At 37.6% G+C, this 19,357-nt stretch overlaps 1 protein-coding gene across 2 annotated transcripts; it reads right to left on the bottom strand.

Moving 5' to 3' along the window:
* Nucleotides 1-1,657: 1,657 nt before the first annotated feature.
* On the bottom strand, nt 1,658-16,461 carry PROKR1 (prokineticin receptor 1). Of its 2 annotated transcripts, XR_005557422.1 has the most exons (4): nt 16,376-16,461; nt 13,788-14,415; nt 7,088-9,722; nt 1,658-1,711 (listed from the first exon to the last, which is right to left on the bottom strand). XR_005557422.1 is itself a non-coding variant. In XM_039349308.1 (3 exons), the coding sequence occupies exons 2-3, from the start codon at nt 14,345-14,347 to the stop codon at nt 9,026-9,028; spliced, it is 1,257 nt and encodes a 418-aa protein (XP_039205242.1). In that variant the 5' UTR covers nt 14,348-14,415; nt 16,376-16,461; the 3' UTR covers nt 6,540-9,025. The 2 variants fall into 2 exon arrangements, 1 of the variants encoding a protein (XP_039205242.1); XM_039349308.1 differs by lacking the exon at nt 1,658-1,711 and having other exon boundaries at nt 6,540-9,722.
* Between the last annotated feature and the right edge of the window lie 2,896 nt (nt 16,462-19,357).

The raw sequence follows: 19,357 nt of genomic DNA, 5'->3' as shown, positions 1-19,357 counted from the left end.
CCCTTTTTTTTTTTTTTTTTGCTTTAAGCCAGGGGTGTCAAACTGCCAGCTCATGGGCTGGTTTCATCATACCGAAGCTGCGGTCACCCCACTGCTGGCAGTGCAAAAAGAGTCATGATACGTCACGTGACGTGCGAGTTTGACACCTGTGGTTTAAGCAAACCAACTATGTAACCAATATAATGGCTACATACTTTGAATGGAAGAGTTAGCTGGATGGTCATTGAATAGCAGGCATCCCAAGAGATCCATAGCTGTTACTTGTTTCTCTCTGAATTTTAATTACTTGCTTTTCTTTCCAAGCTTTGATTTGATTAATATAAAAGTGGGTGAGTCTAGCAGGCACTTGCTTCTATCCATAATTCCATGAAAGACACTCCATGTACAGAGTAGGCATAACTGAGCTTTTCCAAAACATATATATTAGCAGGAGAAAGACTGTATTGCCAACATCTGCAAAAGCACAGATGTTTGAAAAACAACAAGTACTTGATGTTTATTTTTATAGTATCTGCTCTATATTAGAACAGGAATTTATTCATGGGATGTTCTCTTGTTTATCAGTTGTATGATGCTTTACAGAAAGCATGGCTGCTTTATTTAAATGATTGAACTCACTTCTGCTCAGGATGGAGCTTTGCATATAATTTGCTTCAAGCTATAAACAGAAGTCAGGACACGGTGTTCTTTTGCTTCCCTTTGTTGATTTTGCCATTCAGGAGGTAGCTATATTAGCTACAAATTTACATGCTGGCCTAGTTGTTTGTCAACAATAGATGGAGAAGAGAAGTGGATTCCTATAGTGTTTTTAATAGAGCTATACTGCTGTTATGTAGAAGATGAAGCAGGTTGGTTTTGGGGGATAGAATTATTCAGTGGAAATAGCAGGGAAATGGGCTAGAATTTAGAACACGTTTTTCAGTGATAGGAGACATTCAACATGGGAAGAAATGTCTTAGGGCAGAGCTGGGCCACCTGGGCTACATACAAACTACAAGATCCCTTGGCTTGGACTATCTGGAATGTCTTCTCCCACTGCCTTTAACAGGCATAGCTAACATTTTCAGCCAGTTGTTTTTCTTTTCCCTCCTGTGTTTAGAAGAATTGTAAGGGACAAAAGGGATGCCTCTGTTTGCAGAAACCTATTTATTGATATATAAATGATGTATAAATCAAAATTCTACACCACCCCACTCATATGGGGTGGGACCAGAACTCACACTTTCTTAAGTTTCTAACCTAGTACCTTAATCACTACATCAAACTTGCTCTCATACTCTTTTATCCCTGACTGTATAGGTTTTGCCATTTATGCTAATTCTGTCATCTTCACAATCGATTCCTCCATTCTGGATATTTCAATATTTCTCCATCTTTGTGCATATAATAATCTTGCTGCAATAAAAGTGTCATTTATGATCACGCAGACGATGTAGTGATAGGGCAAAATGACAAAGTGCAGGCAAGAGGCTGAAAGTAAAATTAATATAAATATATAAAGTATATTTAATATAATACATAAAGTATAGAAAACAATATTCTTTCCTTATTGTGTGATAAGCTCTTCAATGGACGGAAATAAAGGCTATCTCCAGAATGGTGTAGATGCATCTTGCCCTGTGGATCTTGCACTCAGCAAATAGTCTGTTTGACAATCTTCAAAAAAATTTTCCAGCTCTGTGATTTAACCTCCAACCCAGAGGTTAGTCAACTTTAAAAAAACAAAAAACATTTGCTGGCATAAAATGACATTCATACACTGTAACATTTCCTTACTCATCCCTGTATAATAAAGTATTATACTGTTTCTGTTCTGAAGACCTGACATTGTGGATATATAACAATGTTAACCAATTCGTGCTTTACCCAGCCAGGTTCTGTGAAAACAGGAAGAAGTATCAAGAATGGGATAGGATGAGGTGAGTAGGAGAATTTAACAATGTACTGCATGGGGAAGCTTAACTTTGGTGACAAGTTTTTAATATTTATGGTATGAACAGATATATGCAATATTTTGTTTCATTATTGATGTTTTCATTATTGATTGGAAGACACTCAAAGTTCAATTAAAATGAGTGGCTCTTTAAAATGTTTTAAATAAAATATATAAATAAAAAAATGGTAGATATAATAAACATCATCCTGGCACAAAAGATGGTAGGACATTTCTTAAGCAGGCTAACCATATGATATATACCGGCATAATTTATGACAATCCAGAACAATATATTTCAGAATGATTTGTGTCTTTTTCTTGACACCATGAATAAATGATGATGGGCCTAAACATAATGATTTCCCAGCCTGTCATATTAATTTTGGTTATGTTATTATTTTACATTATAAATGCATTATTTATTTCCAGCAGGTATATGATTTTCCCTCTTGATTTTTGCCACTGCATACAGCTGGGCTGCCGAAGGGTAATTAATTTCTTAGGGCACAGCTTTAAAAATATTAGAAGTTTCTTTGGGGAGTGGTATATATTGCCTCAATGAGCATGTTTAACTCAAATGCATTGTGAATGGAAAGCAATTTATTCTTTAAATACCGAAGGCTGGAATGGAGTCTGAATATATGTACTTTTTTGGAGTGTGTCTCATTCATGTATGACTGAGAAGGAGGTTGCCCAGAAATTGTGGGAAGCAATGATTATTTAGATTTGGGGGGTGGGGAGGGATGAGAAACAAATTTCTTGATTCTCTTTTTGTCCTTCAAACTTTAATAAACTTACACTTGATTACTATTTCTTTGTGAAGTTAGCTGCAAGCCAGAAATCAGTACCCACCCTCTTATAGATTCTCTTTTTTTTCAACAAAATGGGAATCAAAAGAGTTGATTTGACAAACAACCATTTATATTCAGGAGATGGCAGTAGCTAGTTCACCTTGGCTGATTTTGAAAAACTAAGTAGGATCAGAAATGATACTACTCAGATGGGAGACCACCTAAAAGTCCCAAATAGATTGGAAAGTTGAAAAATGACCCTGGAAAAAAGCAATAAAAACATTTTGATGCAGTGGGGGGGGGGGGGGAGAGAGAAACACATGGATATGTCTGTGAGGTCACCAAGAATTGAGCATAATATGAAACTTTATTTTTTTTAATAACCAGCAGTTATAGTGGATGAAGGGAAAAAAAATTAAAAACATTTTTGTACTCTTTCATAGAATCTGCTGATTGTGTCTGCATTTCTTGCAAAACAAAAACAAAACCAAAACCTAACAAAACCAGCCTGGGCGATCAGGTACACAGTACAAAAATGTCAACATGCCCAGTGTTGAGTTCTGAATTATTGCGGTGAAAATAATCAAGAAAAATGGCAACTGAAGAACCTGTCTTACTTTTGGAAGATTTATTGCCATTTTTCAGGAAAAACATTTCTAAACCAGCTTAGTTTCCATTTCTCTATATCTTTATACTCATTGGAGTATATTTTATTTTGCATCCAACGATATGTCTGGCAATGTTTCTGGTAGAAGGAGTGCTTTGAATGTCAAAATATTGACGTGTTCAAGTATTTTGCTCTTTTTGCAATCAAATGTTTTTCGAGGCAGCTTATAAGCAACTGGTGGTAATTATACAACACAAGCTCAAATGCATATTCATGTTCTCGCTCTTTTTCTCGCACATATTCATTCAGCAATCTTTTATTAATAAGCACTTCTTCCTAGTAAAAGCAACTAAATGCTCCTTTGGGCTGATGTTGGAGCATTCAAGTGCTACAACAGCAGACAAAATTTCTGTCTATGGTGAATAACCTGCTGCTGACATGTTGGCTAATTATGAGGAAATGAATATTCCCTTTGAAGAGAGTTTTGTTTTTATGAATCATCCCAGATTGAGTTAGTTAATGAAGCTGGAAGATGGTGCAGGACTAATATTCAAACGGAATAAATTGCTTTTTTAAAAGGTCTGGTCAACGCATAATGGTCTTCATAAGTTGTCTATACCGATCCCCAAATAGACAAATGCCCTGATAAATGCTCATAACAGGCAAGTGCATTGGAATGTCAATCCTGGTTTTGTCTATAGGCACATTCTTCAAAATACAAGCAGGCATTGTAAAACAAGAAAAAATATTATCATGGTTTATCCAGATAATCTGGGTATCAATAAGGCATTAGTTAGGCATGCATATTTTTTTTTAAAGGACGACTATGCTAAAAGGCCATTTTTGGCTACAAAAGGAATGCACCAATCAGCCTGATTTTCTCTTCAAACGTGAAGATCAGGACCAGCTTTCCCAGTGGTGATGATAATAGAATCAAGCAGGAGGAAGCACATCAGATTAATCTCCCAATCCATTGTTTCTCCACTAGAGACACCCTTTTCTTAGGGAGTACATAGAAAACTGTTTTCTATGAAGTAAATTTCTTGAAGAATATGATTTAGACAGGAAAGTGCTTGAGTAAAGAATGGAACACACCCGGTTTTGAATGGTAATGTTTCAATTAAAGAAATACCCACTAGATTAGAAGGATAAAACGAGAGTGTTACACCCTACGGTGTATTTCATCAAGACAAAGGGTAGAGAGCTTGTAGCTTCCGCAGGTTGCTGAACATCTGCTCCTATCAGTCACACTCGGAAGGATGGAGATTGTACTGTAGATCACAACATATGAGCAGGGTAGGTTTGTCACTCTTGACCTTGAGAATTGGGATTTCTTCAACTTTCTATACTAACTAGTTCTATGCTTAAATTGGACTTAACCCAAGCAAAACACAGTAACTATGGGTTTTTGAATCCCCCCAGTTTGGAGATTCTTCATCTTTAAATTTGGATGGGGTTGAATTCCCCTGGATAAAAAGGATGCACAGTTTGGAGGTTTTTTTTAGACTCTCACTCTTGTTGAAAGAGCACGTGGAAACCATGGCCATGAACTCATTGTACCAGTTCAAAAGTCAGGAGGTCTTGCCTATGGTTACTCATGCCTTGGTAACCTCCTGTTTGGCTATTGTAATAATTTTTACATGGGACTGCTCTTGAACCATCCAGATGCTTCAATTAATCCAGAATGCAGTAGTGGAGGTAGTTATGGATATACCATGGTATGCCATCTGTATTTGCTAAGCATGAGCGAAGGGAGAAGGCTGCGTTTCAGAGATCTTATCAGTACATGTTTTATGCATTGTTGGGAGATGGATTTTTGAGTGAAGTATTAATAAATCTCCAGGGTTTATCCCTCTGGTCTAAGGCTGTGACTGGAAGAAACATTTTAATATCTATATATTTTTTAATTTGTTTCTAACAATGAACTGCATCATCATGCATGAAGCATAAGACTTTGGCTTAAGAACAATTTTTATTATATTGTTTATCAGCTTTCATAAAGTTATTTGTACTGTTTAGCTGTGTTTGTGTGTTATGTTTGATACATCAACATTCAAAATACACACACAGCACTCACAGTTAATTCCTGAGTTGGGGATTTGGGGCAAGACTACAGATGATGGGTAATAGGGAAGAATAAGTGTTTAAATTAACCTCTACACCATGATGAATGCTATGCAGTTTCTACTTGAACGCATCTAAACTCCCGCTTCTCTGTGTAATTAGTTCCATGGCTGAATCATTAATTAAATAGATTTTAATTGAACCATTGTTTCTCTCTCCCACTGCTAAATGAATCCAGTAAAGCTAGAAAGTTAGTGTCATCATTGGCATAAGTATTTTTAAGGATAGCCACTGCTACATGCTTCTGCTAATAAGTCATGATGGTAGAAAAAGGATGGCATATACCTTATCCTTGAGTCCTGACATCTAATGTAAATATATAAGTTATAGTATTTGTGTTATGTTGCTGTGGTGAAAGTTTTGTTACCAGTTTTCCTTGCCCACTCTTGTAGACACCTATAATTATTATGTTTAACTTTTATATATTTATTGTCATAGCATATGTTTTTTGAATCTTGTCTCTCTCTTTACACAAACACACACACACACCATCTTGAGGCAAATACTTTGTGCCTTGAATAATTCTCATAATAAAGCTCAATAAATCTGAAACCTAGCCCAAGGCTCCTTTCTCTTAAGGTAACACAAAATTCTTTTCTTGTGCCTTGTGCCTTTTCTATTGCCAAATAGCATAGCTACCCTTCTTCAAAGCAGGACTGCAAGTGGAATTTGAAAAAGGAAGATAGTTGAAGAAGGAAGATAGTTTTTCTGATATTCTCCAGAGTGGTTATTTCTTTTGCAATGTGGTTGAGATGACCAAGTGTTTGCACATTACTAGATGAAGAAGACTATATGAAGATGCAGTATACTACTTCTCTGTCGGTGTATCATAGAACCAAGTAGAGATGACTTGTTCCCCTTTCCCCACGCGAGATAAAATTAGAACTGAGGGGGACCAATTTCATCAAGGGATTGTTATTAACACTAGTTCAGGGTGCAAGAATAAATAAAATTTGGAAAATGCATGTATTTGAGATAAATCCCTTTCCAATGAGCCCTGCTGCCCTTAAAACCTATTGATAGACCTCTTGCAGGTTGTCACATCATAACATTTTATTGTGAACCTCTTCTCCCACACTGATTCATAAATACACAAGACCAAGGTACAAAAGTTCCACTTGACATCAAAACTAGTTTTACAAAATGACCAATGTCTGTAGCAGTACAAAATGAAATTTTCAGATCATAACAAATGAAGCCAACTATCCTGGTTGGCAATGAGGGCTTCATTGATTGCTGTTGTATGTTTCAAAATGTGGGTTCCTCACAAAAGAGTATGATGAACCAATGGCATTGGTTTTGTGGAAGTTTATACAGAATTTGTCAGGGTGGGTTGCACAACAGTGTGGTCAAAGCATGTAATAATTAGAGCCAATTGAGTCTACAATTAGCTCCTAGTTGGTTACTCCTACTTTATTTTGGAACAAGTCCCAGTAGGTTTGATGGGATAATTTTGAGTCAACCTCCATGTTTGGCTATAAAGAAAAAGATGACCACACTAACAAAGATCATAATCTAGAACTGACCATCTCTTTTCACACTCCAAATGTTAGCCTGGGATGATGTTATTTGGAGGGAACAGTAGAAATGTTACAATAATTAAAACTCCCCAACTATTCAGTTACAAACCTGATTCTTTTCAGGGCATCCAAAGTTACTGGCTCTTTCAAATAAGCTCCTTAGCTGAAGATGTTGTTAATGCCTTATAAATTGTCCTGGAGAAATCTCACAGTGTGTAGTCTGTCATGATTCCTCTTACCAAGTGGGGTAACCCTTTCTTATATTGCAGACAGTGGGGATAAAGCCCAAAACCCTTTTACCCAATCTGGGGCTCCCTCCAATTGAGTGGGATTTCAGGTCAGCAATGGCCATGCTAAAGGCAGGAGTATCATTTCAAGCATTGTGACATTATGAGGCAAGCACTGACTCACAGAACATGCATTATAACATCATACTCAGTGGGCAGGATGTATTTGCCATTTGTCACCTTGAACCCACAGATACTTAAGGCTATCTGGGGAATTCTGCAAGTCAAAGTCTACCCATCAGAAGGTTGGTCATATTCAGGAAAGCCCGTTCATACTATTTGGTAAGTTCCCTGATTTTCTTGACTATATTATTTTGGGGGAGAGGAAAGCCATTTCGGTTTCAGGAAAATAGTAGAGATGGTTGTTTTTTTTTTATCAGACAACATTTGTTCTGTGTTTCAGATCTGCAATGTGTACTTTGCATTTTTCAAGTCATGGTTAATATAGTATTTGTAAGAAAGTACAGATGAGTACATGCACTTTACATAAAATACACAAACTTTGGGTTTCTTCTACCTCTCAGCTTTCCCAGTTTGTTCTGTGAATTATATCTATCCAGGAATATATTTTCAGTTCTCCTAATTATGTATATGTGAGCTAACTGATCTCTATGGCTTTTCCTTCTATCTGGGTACCACAAGCATACTTGACACCTCTACTCAGCACTTGAATTACAGGGAGGCAGAAAGGCCTTCCCTTTTTAGCTGTTTTGAACCAAGTCAGCTTCAGATTTTAGAAAGTTCTGGGGAAAAATAGGGCATCTCAAAAAACTATGGTTCAGAGGGCAATATGAAGTGGCAAATTCATTATATTCTGAAGAACTTTAAAAACAAATGGATCCTTATCTACCTATGTAGCTTGTTATTAGACAGCTGTAAACAACGGGCAATCGCATCAAAATTAGAATAACGTTGGGCAGCCTATAAGTTTAAATAAATAAATAAATAAAAATAAAAAGATAAGCATAACAATGAAAAAAAACCATTGTGTTTTACAAATATAGGGGTCTGTTTTCTTTTTCCCTAGTGTAAATTTAAGTTAAATAGATTTGAGACTGAAAGAAAATATAGCAGCTCTATCAAGCCTGCAGTAGGAATAAAAACATCTCATTCATACATCTATAAACATCAATAGGCTACAAGATTTCTGCAAGAAAGGGATATCACTGATACTAGTCTAAAAAGATACTATTACAAAGAAAAGAGCAGAAGTTTTACAGAAATTTCAACTAATTTCAGCCATTTTAGTGTCCATCGTAAGGGACCTTACTACACTACTGGAATTGCATGTGTAGGTTCTGATAATATAAAACATTTTGAAGCTCATTGATCCATAATCACTGGTTGATCATAAAAGGCTCCTTGCCTTTCTGTCTTACACATGGAGTGAGTTGGCATATTGTTTGCTTCTGTCCCAATATGGAGTAATGGGAATTTTGATGAGAGTCAAGAAAGAATATTAGATTTTGGAATAATCCCATTTTTTTTAATCAAATCCTGATTTCCAGTCTAGATGTAGAGTAAATATAATTTCACACCAGAGAAAATGAGTCACAACAAAGTGGAATAACAGTGATAAAGCTGGTTGTGCCCTAGTGTTCTGCTTTCTGGAGCATTTCAAGGACCTTGTTTAGTCTGTGCTCTGCTGGACAGCAACTTCCTTGGTAAATTTTGACATATTAAAAAAGAAGAAAAGAAAGCAAAGCAGTGAGTGAATGAGGCTAGGGAACCTTGGCTGTTAGACAATATCTATCCAGACTTCATTTTAGTTTAATGCAGTCCACCTCCTCAGTGATGGGCATTGCGCTGGTTCTGATATCCATATCTACACTAGCCTTGGATCCATAGTAGGTGGACCTCCACCTAAGCAGCATAATCTTCTTGAAGTATTTCATGGTGTTGTTCTTGACTGTCACAAAACACATGGTATTTATCATGCTATTGCTCATGGCGATGCACTCCACTATGTAGAAGGCTGTCAAGTAATGCTTTTCCTTCACAAAGACAGTGGGGAAGAAGTCACGGACAATTGTGAAGCCATAGAAGGGTGCCCAGCAGAGAACATAGGCAGTTAGGATGCACATGAGCACCAGCACAGTTTTCCTTCTGCAACGAAGCCTTTTTCTGATCTGCTCTGTCTGGAAGCCTGGCACAGTTTTAAACCAAAGCTCCTGTGAGATCCTGGCATAGCAGAGAGTCATGGTGAAGACTGGTCCAACAAATTCAACCCCAAAGATGAACAGAAAATAGGTTTTGTAATACATCTGCTGATCGACTGGCCAAATCTGTCCGCAGAAAAACTTCTTTTGGTTTTTGATCATGAATAGTTCGGTCTCCGTTGCAAAATAGGCTGATGGTATTGCAATGATTAGGGAGACGATCCACACCAAAGCAATTAGACAGGTTGCTGTTTGGTAATTCATCCGAGGTTTCAGTGGGTGAACAATGGCAAGGTACCTGCAAAACACAGACGTTTCAAATTTGTATTAGAAAAGATCCACTTGTTTTGCTTGCTTCAAAGTAGCTTATAGTATAATTAATAGAATTGGCGTTGTTTTATTGGTCATTGTGCTGCTATTATTCCAATATTTAAGAAATGGAATTGTAGACACTGTATCATTGACATAATGCTACTAATTCTGAGCAATTGGCAAAAAAGCATTATCCTGCATTCAAAGCTGTAGTATAATTTTTATTTCAACACAGCTCCCATCATCATCATTGCTCTGTAGATTCCAAATATAGCTTTACATACTTCACATACCCCAGTCTTTTGAGCTACTACACCCACCGTTCCTCGACACAATAGAGCGTGGTTAACTATACTTTATCAACATCTGCAGGCCACAAAGATAGAAGACGTTGCCCTAATATTTGATTAAAAGATCTCTTCCATTAATGTTGCACTACATAGCATCCAATAATAAAGCACCCCCTAAAGATTCAAAGGAAGTGGCATGATAACTCCAGAAAAAAATATGTTAGCAAGATACCACTTGTTCAAAGGAATCTGAGATCAATTTTCTGTAATTTCTTCAGACTTCAGATAAACCTGCAGACACTGGTCACAATCATACACAATGCCTGCCCTCCCATGCCTTTAATTCTGGAGAATTATGGAGAGTCGATTCTGAGATGCTTTTTCTATTCCCCATTTGTCCTTTGGATTGTAGGCTGTGCCACTTTCTCTTGACTCCTAAGATTATTCCCACAGCCCTTTACACTTTATAGCTGTGTACAACATCAAAATCCATATGTTGAAGTTTGTAATACATGATTTATGATTTTATGTACGTGTGAATCAAGCCACTATTTATAGTGCCATGGCTTAGTGCAGGAGTCTTCAAACTTGGCTCTTTTATGACTTGTGGACTTCAACTCCTGGAATTCCTCAGCCAGGCTTGCTGAGTTTGAAGACCCCTGGCTTAGTGTGATGTGCAAAGTCTGAATCTGTACACTTTGGATGACTGACAGTGTGAGAGTTATGGTCCTGTCTGAAGAGGTCTGGATCTCCATTGGGGAGATGATACAGTTTGCCTCATTGAGTTTCAGAGCTAATGTGGTTTCCCTTGATGAGCCACTTTGTGTCATCTTGAAGACTTGGACAGCAGTTCTGATAGTACCAATAAAGGAGAATATTTGTAGTTCAGAGTCCTTGGTGCTTTCTGAACTCGGCTGATGATGTTACCTAGTTTGGGTAATAAAACATCTGCAAGAAAACAACCAAGCTCAGAGAGCACCAAGGACCTCTCAGTTCTAATAGTCTGAAGAGGCTTCTGAGTCTGAGCAGGAAGACTCTTCCAACAATGGAAAGTCTCAGCTCCCATTTGGAATAGTTAGGGAAGGTGTCAGTAATGATGTAAGGCCATAATGCAATTGCTTCACTTTTAATATATTTTTGTGGGGGGGAGGGTTTATGTGGGAGGGTGGTGGAGGTTGTCATAGCTCTTCTTCAGTTAGGTGATTGGACTGAAGTTTGCATAGCCCTAGAGAATTATCTGTCAACGTTCACAACATCGTTCTGTTAGCTCTTCAAGAAATATCAGACTGTACTAACCTCTTCTTCCGATTTTTTTTTTAAAAATTCATTTTGTACACTGAGATTAGTTTCTATTCACAGAAGTTTAAAAGAGAATGATTAGAGGTAAGTTTATATCCTTTCTTTTCTCTCTACATTACAGTGACATTCTCCAAAGTCAGGCAGTACAATAAAAAAAATAAAAAAATCTGATCTTGTCTTTCCTTTGTTGCTAAATCTTCTCTGCTGTAGCGTAATATTTTCCATGCCACTGCTCTCCAATATTTTCTATCTGACCTTTGCTGAGCAAGTGGTTCCCATTATTTGTACATCAAATCCAACATCTCAAATGGTGATACAGGTAGTATAAAATAACTGTAAAAAAATTATTTCTGATACATCACAGAGTAAACTATCTGAATGGAGTATACACTTATCTATAGGTTTCCCTACACATTGCTATTAATCTGGCACATTTAAAGATGTAAATATTTAGAGAATCATGTTGGAGTACCATGTAATTTCAAATATAAGATCGATATCTCTAGGGTGGATCCAGATTTTAGAAGGGAACGACAAATTCCAATTCTGCCACATTTTTTAGCCTATATTGCAAAGCTATCACGTGACTATAATTGCCTATGTGCTGAAGAATGTGTCGATGTATATTGCAAACATGCTGTCAGATGTTGATATGTCAAAGGCCACTGAAGGCTGATGTCATAAACATTCTTAGCTCATTCCAAGATTAATGCTTGAACAGAAAGGATTGCTATCCTTATAGGAGGTCCTCTGGGCAAGCCTTCCACAATTTGGCATTCTCTCCATATGAGTTGGATTATAATCCCATTATCCCCAGCTATAGATAGCATGTCAGAGAGCAGTACAGGTAGTCCTTGACTTACAAAGGTTTGTTTAGTGACCGTTCAAAGTTACAACAGCACTGAAAAAAAGTGACTTATGACCCATTTTTCACACTTATGACCATTGCAACGTCCCCATGGTCACGTGATTTACATTTGGATGTTTGACAACAGTTTCATATTTATGACGGTTGCAGCATCCCGGGGTCCTGCAATCCCCTTTTGCGACCTCCTGACAAGCAAAGTTAACGGGGGGGAGCCAGATTAACTTAACAACTGTGTTGTTACTAACTTAACAACTGCAGGGATTCATTTAACAAATGTGTCAAGGAAAGTCGTAAAATGGGGCAAAACTCAGCAAATTTCACACTTAACAATATAAATTTGGGGCTCAGTTGTGGTCATAAGTTGAGGGCTACCTGTACTGGTTAAGGAGATGGGGACTGTAGTTTAGCAATCTGAAGGGAAGCTAACACCAAGAACATTTTTCATACAAGTATCTAACTGACACTAAGAGCTGCTGCTAATAGAGCATGTATACCTATTTTATCCAAACTTGGCCATTTTCAAATGCAAAAGAATCCCAGTAATTACTTTGGGGTTCTATTTAAATCTTGAAAAAAAGACTGCAGATTTACATAATTGCTTTAATGTAGGATTGTTGCCTGAAACAATAGCTTCTCTTATGGAGGGGAAATTAGGCAATCTTTGTTCATGATTAGTGTTTCATTGCAGTCTCCTTAATAATTACACCAAAAAGATATTCCTTTCAGCCTTGCCTGCCTTCCATATTTGAACGCTGTTCAAATTCTTCTAGATATTTCCAAACCTGATGTTTGAAATGCAATGAATGGTTTGGTCGTCAAGTCCCCCTAGGACAAACAAAGCAAAAGCATTTGGATTTATGTCTGAGATGTGTGCAAGATGCTGTTCTAAAACTACAAAATCAAATCTTATTTCTTCTGGTTAATAGTCATTTGGGAAAACACAATTCTCAAAAACGTTTTGCTTTAATTCTGCAAATGGCTTTCTTCTGCAAATGACAATAACATCAGCATGTGAAGCAAACAAAGAGCTGGGTTTTTGAAAATAAAAAGCTTATTACTTTGGAACCATTTCCAGCAACCACAGTGTTCCTCCCTTCTTCATAACCACTTCTAAAGAGCAGACATCCATCACCTCTCATTAATGTAGTAACATAGGATCACTGGAATTCCAGAGGTGAGTAACCTTAGAAAAACCATCAATATCACTCTCAGAAAGCCAGAAGAGACTATCCCAAGCAGAGGTATACGTGGAAGACTTCTGCTCAAACCTGAGGTGATAGTGGTGGAAGTTGCTAAATTGCAGGTCTATGGCCCCATTTTCAATCTGCACATAACTCTGCCAAGATCGAGCAACCTTTGTCAGGTGTTTCCCCTAGCAGCTTTTTATTACAACTCTCAGCTTTTGATGTCAAACGATAACTGTGATTTATCTTTCAGTGCAATGACGGTGAAGGGCTCTGAAATGGAAGAAGGCTTCCAATAAATCATGTACTTTTTTAAAAAAGAAAAGAGGAATAGGGAACCTAATTGCAAAAACAATAGATACAGCAATTCCTGGGTCCAGTCAACCCTAGTTTCCCACTAGCCCCCTTACCTGTCCACAGCAATGGCCAAGAGTGCGTTAGTTGAAACATAGAGGGAGACAGTCCTCAAGTAATTGATGGATGCACAGAGGATATGGCCATGTTCCCAGGATAGCTGGCGCACCACATAATAGTCCATCTCAAATGGACAGCAAACAATGGCCACAATGAAGTCTGAGATAGCCAGGTTGGCAATGAGAAGATTGGTGAGATTCCTCAGCTTCTTATAACGGATGAGAGCAGCAATGAAAATGAAGTTGCCAATACCGCAGACCAACATGATGCCAGCCAGTGCCACACCAATGACAATTTTGGCAGCAAAGAAAGTGCGAGTCTTTGTCATATCATCACCATCATCCAAGAGTAGATCATAGTCACTGTAGCTGAAGTTGAGAGGGAAGGTGAAGTTCTGATAAGGAGGGAAGTCTCCAATATGGTTGCCATAGATAGCAGCAAAGCTGGTATGTGGGTATGTGTTATTGGGATGATGTGCTTCTTGCTTCATGGTGTTGTTCTTGTCTCTTTTCTTCAGTGATGCTTTATTGAACTTTATCTTTTCACCACCATCCATGGGAGAAATCTCACTGTTCTGCAAGTCATGTTCTCAACATCTTCAACAGCAGCACTATCACTTTTTACCTTTCAAGACAAGAAAGAAGTAAACCCACTTAGAGAATGGATAACATACCATTCTCTCCCCCCAAAAGCTTATCTTGAGGCATGCCAAAGATTGGGAAGGACAAATCTTTTTCTAAGATCCTTTCCCACTTCTTTATGCTCAGACATAAACAAGGTCAGTTTTCAAATCCACATGAGGGGCTTTTTCAGGTAGGAATAGTTTCCATGCAAAGACAGAGCTCGGTGATTGACAGTGAAGAGAGGGAAGAAATAAAGTTAAATTTCCTTTGGCCTTTTGCAGTCTGTGAAAGGCTCGTGGAGGAACAAAACTGCCACTCTTGCATTTTAGCAACCCAAGTAATTCAATTGAGTGTGATCAGTTTCATGCCAGCAAGATTTTATTTTGTAAGTAGATAATCCCAGTACCAGTTTAAATTTCTCAACCTTTTGTTGAAGTCAACAAAACAGATTGATTGATTGATTCCTGACATGAATAAACTACCCCAGCCTCGAAGGCTCAATAAATCCAAATACACAAAAGTAAAGGGAAGTTGGAGAGTCTTACTGTGCAATGGAATCAATGATGCCATCCTGTAGGGACAAAGGAACCAAATTCTTCAGATGCTTGGAGATACTATGCTTATATAAATCAAGAACGGTCACCCAAAGTTTTGGGTAAGGTTCTCTGATGCCTTGATAGGAATGGCTTTCCTTGATAGGAAGAGCTTTCCCCTTTCATGAATAAGGAGGATTTTCAATATTGGGTCCCTCAAATGTATACTGTGCCCTCTATATTGGACCATTCGAGTGAATCTATAAGTTGAATTCATAGAGCTAATTGAACTTCAAACTTCACCACTGTTTTGGACCTTTTATATAATGAAAAATGCTTTGCAAAAATACAACCTGGTTGGTTACAACAAAATCAGCAGTGCTATGGCTGCTTAAATAGTCTGTGGACTCCATGGAAAAGAATATCCTAAATCCATTTGGTTAGAAATTGTGCAAACCTCCCCAAGGAAAAAAAAAGAGGGATTAAAAACAAGAGGAATTGTATATAACAGTTCATAAGTGACATTATCTTATGTAGTCTCGTGTTTATGCTTCCATTACTGGAAGGAAGACTGATATTTAAATTTGCAAGATCAGATAATATATTTTACATATAATTATGTATCTACCCAAACCCAGTGGAACAACTGGATCCCAAATGCTGCAAAACAGTTGGACTTATTTTGCATTGTGGAGATGTCAAACAGCCTCAGGTATTTTGTCTGGGTAGTAATGAAGATTCTGCTTATGGCAATCAAACACAAGTCATCATAGATTGGAGCAGCCTATAAATTCCACCATAAACAATCACATAACTAAACAAATAATTAAGCATAATTCCTAATTCTCAGGGCAACGAGCAGCTAGATTTTGTATAAGAAATATATCTGGGAAAGTTCAGTTACTTATCATGTTTCATCTGTGGTAGAAATGTGTGATGCAAACGAAGAGGGAAAACCTTTCATCTAAGTCCATCTAAAGAAAAAAGTAAAAACTGCAGACTTGTTAGAAGCTTCATGAAGCATTAGGTTGTTGCCAGGTCAAATCTTCATTACTGTTCAGTTGGCAGTCACGTACTTTTTTGTGTGAAATTTAAGAGAAAAAAGTCTAACAGCACCATGTGTATCAGAACTAAGTTTCACTGACTATCTCAGTGTTTCCTACAATTCCACCCCAAAGAAATAGCCTTAAGAATGAAGTGTAAATTTCTAAAGATTCATCGCTACAATGTCTGAGAAGAGTGTTATGTCAAACTATTCTCTCTCTGGCAGGAAATAAAAAAGCAGAAAAATCCAAACTTAAAATCAGTGCATGCCTTGACTATAAACAAAGATATAATTCAAACAAACTAGTAAATTGTATGTACTGTTATCATGTTGCTGATAAAAACAAAGCCATTTTTTTTTAAAAAAAAAAAATCAGACTGTACCTGTTTTAGAGCTTGTACTTAGGACAAATTCTGACTTCTTCCTATGCTGTAATCCCAAGAATAATTGCAGAGTCTTGAAAATTGCTGCAGAGATAGTGGAATGAAGAATGCTGTCTGGTTCTAGAAGTGGAATTGCAGAATGCAGGTCTTCTTTAGAGCTGAGCATGAACAGAAGTCCGGCTCTCTGTATGTCTGCATCTAAAGTCTATCCTCAGTAGGTGGCATCTTTATGCATATGTAATTTTAAAGAGGCAGTACTCTGTATGTCATATTCTGATACACATGTGATGTATGTTTAAGAATCCATGTGTATATTTTCCCCAGTCTTCAAGAAAATGGAAAATTTTTGTCTTTGCCTTTGACAAAGGATATTATCTTAGAACACTTGTCCTTGTGATCTCCTTAAATAATTGGACAGCCACAGAGATCCTCTCTTTTTCCTTCTCCTCTCCGAAAGGAATTGTGGTTCTTGCTGAAAATCGGAGCATACTATGGTTTTCCAAACTGCTTTTCTGGACAGAAGTCTCAATTATTGAAATTGTTTTAGGCAGCTAGTGCCATTTCAAAGGTATGTGGAGGTTGGTCATTCCCTGGAGCCTCGTGTGATTGAATTTCCTGCATGAAAGCTGCCTTCCCAACTTCTCAACCTCTAACCGAATAAATAAATACTGAGATAAGAGATGAGTAGTACACATAGAAATATTTCATCCAACCCAAAGCCTTTGACTATGCCACCGAGTGATTACAATTTTGTTTTTTTATGTTCATTTTACTTTGTCCCCTGTATGTAGGTGAAATATTTAATGAATGTTCTCAGACATCTTGGCACTGATAATTGTATCTATCAGTTCATTAAATCTACATCACAAACCCTACGACATGATTGATTTTAAATCAGCATGACTCTGCACTGAATGAAAAAGTATTAAGGGCTCCTTGTGGAATTTGTGGTGCCTCAAAGGCACCATTAAGGCCATTTGTAAAAAAAAAATATAAAGCCCTGAAATCTTTTCCCCCTTTAAATTAAAATCTGAGTCAGATTCCCAGTTTCACTCTCCCATCTCTGATCTCTCAAACTCCCTAATTTTACCACCTTGCCATAAGATTTGTGTTACATCCTTTTGTAGACATGCAACAGAAGTGAGAAAAAAAAACCTTACAAATAGTTAGTCCACTGGCCTTTAAATATACATAGAAACACTTGTGGGTCTTCTGCCCCCAAGAATATGTGACTACTAAATCTTACCATAGAAAAATGGACTATTTGAGCTCTGTTGGCTTTATTTTCGTTACCCAAACTGACTGATTTACCTAAAGTGTTTGTATGTGTGTTTAAGTAGCTTTTGTTGTTATTATCAGGGCTTTTTTTGTCATAGAACGCCCAGAACGGAGTTCCGGCACCTTTTTGGGATGGAACCTTGTAGGGTAGACAAGGCGAGTTGTATGACATGTGTGAGTTCTGGCACCTTTTTTTTTTAAAGCACTGGTTATTATTATATTTAGATTCAGTCTTTTCTTGAGGAACTCAAGTTGGCTTACATGGGATACTCCCTTTTACCATAACTGCATTATTCCTATCTATGAGGAAGATTAGGTTGAGAGTCAATCATAGTCCCACAGCTAAACAATGACTTGCTGTGTCTGAATGAATTCCACATCTTAGTCCAAGAGATTAACCCCTATGCTACATTAGATCTACTCAAGTGGCAATTATTAGGAGAGATTTCTAGTACACATTGTGAGTTCAGGTTCTACATACATATTTACTTGAAAGTTAAGATCTTTTCATCTTAAAAAGGCAGAGGCCCTGGTGGCACAGTGGTTAAAGTGCAGCATTGCAGGCAAATTTGTCCACAGCCTGGAGTTTGATCTTGACAGAGCTCAGAGTTGACTCAGCCTTCCATCCATCTGAGGTCGGTAAAAGGAGGACACAGATTGTTGGGGGACTACTCAGAGAGTGCTGTAAAGTGCTACAGGGCAGTATATAAATCTAAATGCTATTGCTATTGCTAAAAATCACATTAACTGACCATTTAAAGCAATAGAATGGTAATATTAAAATATCAATAAAGTAATGACTCACTATTGATACCAACCCCACATTCAATAATCACAGTTGCGAATGATCTTTGACAAGGTTTGCTTTTCCAAAATTGCCAGGGTAGGAGTGCCCACCAAAACTCTTTTGGGAGCTCTTCCACATGTGGGGGAGCCAAATTAAAAAACCTTTATTTGAGCCTATTCTCACCTGCCCTCACTTCTGTGGTAAATCCTATTTAAGTAGGTAGTCGTTAGCCCTGCAATACTTTTGCTGAATTGAGCAGTCCCTTTTCTTTTTAATGTTATCCTTTCTGCTGCAGACAGTTGTGCAGTACATGGAGAAGCCACATGATCCAGATTGATTTACAAGGGTCTTTGACACAACTTGACCGAATACAGCTTTTATTAAAGAGGAGCTGATGCTGCTGAATGAGAGAGATTCCCTTCTGTATCATGGAAAGTGGAAACTGTAGCAAAACATGAAGGGGAGGCAGAAAGAATGGTGGTGGTTTCTTTGCCCATCCAGTTTACTGCGGACAATTCTCCTCCTGAAATAGAAAATGGTCTAGCCCCCTCTGGGCAATGTACAAAAAATGAAAAGCTTTCCCATGAAACTTTTCCTCATTGCAGAAAGCATGGACTCCTTGAAGATGAGACAAGGAAGTGCGGAAGGAGACGTTAATCCCCACTGCTTTAATGACTCTGAATCCTTTTGGGTCCAGACCTCAGTGGCCTTTCTTTCCCTCTCTTGTCAACTTACCTCTTTCGTGTCTCTGATTTTCATATAGGGTTTTCCCTCTGGATTTCTCTTTCTTTCCCTTTACCCTGAATGTTTTTTTTTATATGAGAAAGAATTTTTTAATATGTATATACAGTATGTAGCTGTGGGTGGGCCATTAATCCTACAAATGGGGGCATTATAGACAAATCATTTTAATCTCT

This window comes from Crotalus tigris, unplaced genomic scaffold (assembly GCF_016545835.1).
Source record: "Crotalus tigris isolate CLP2741 ecotype Arizona unplaced genomic scaffold, ASM1654583v1 scf7180000018260.1040479, whole genome shotgun sequence".
Taxonomy (NCBI): Eukaryota; Metazoa; Chordata; class Lepidosauria; order Squamata; family Viperidae; genus Crotalus; species Crotalus tigris.
This window is presented reverse-complemented; position numbering and strand designations above follow the sequence as displayed.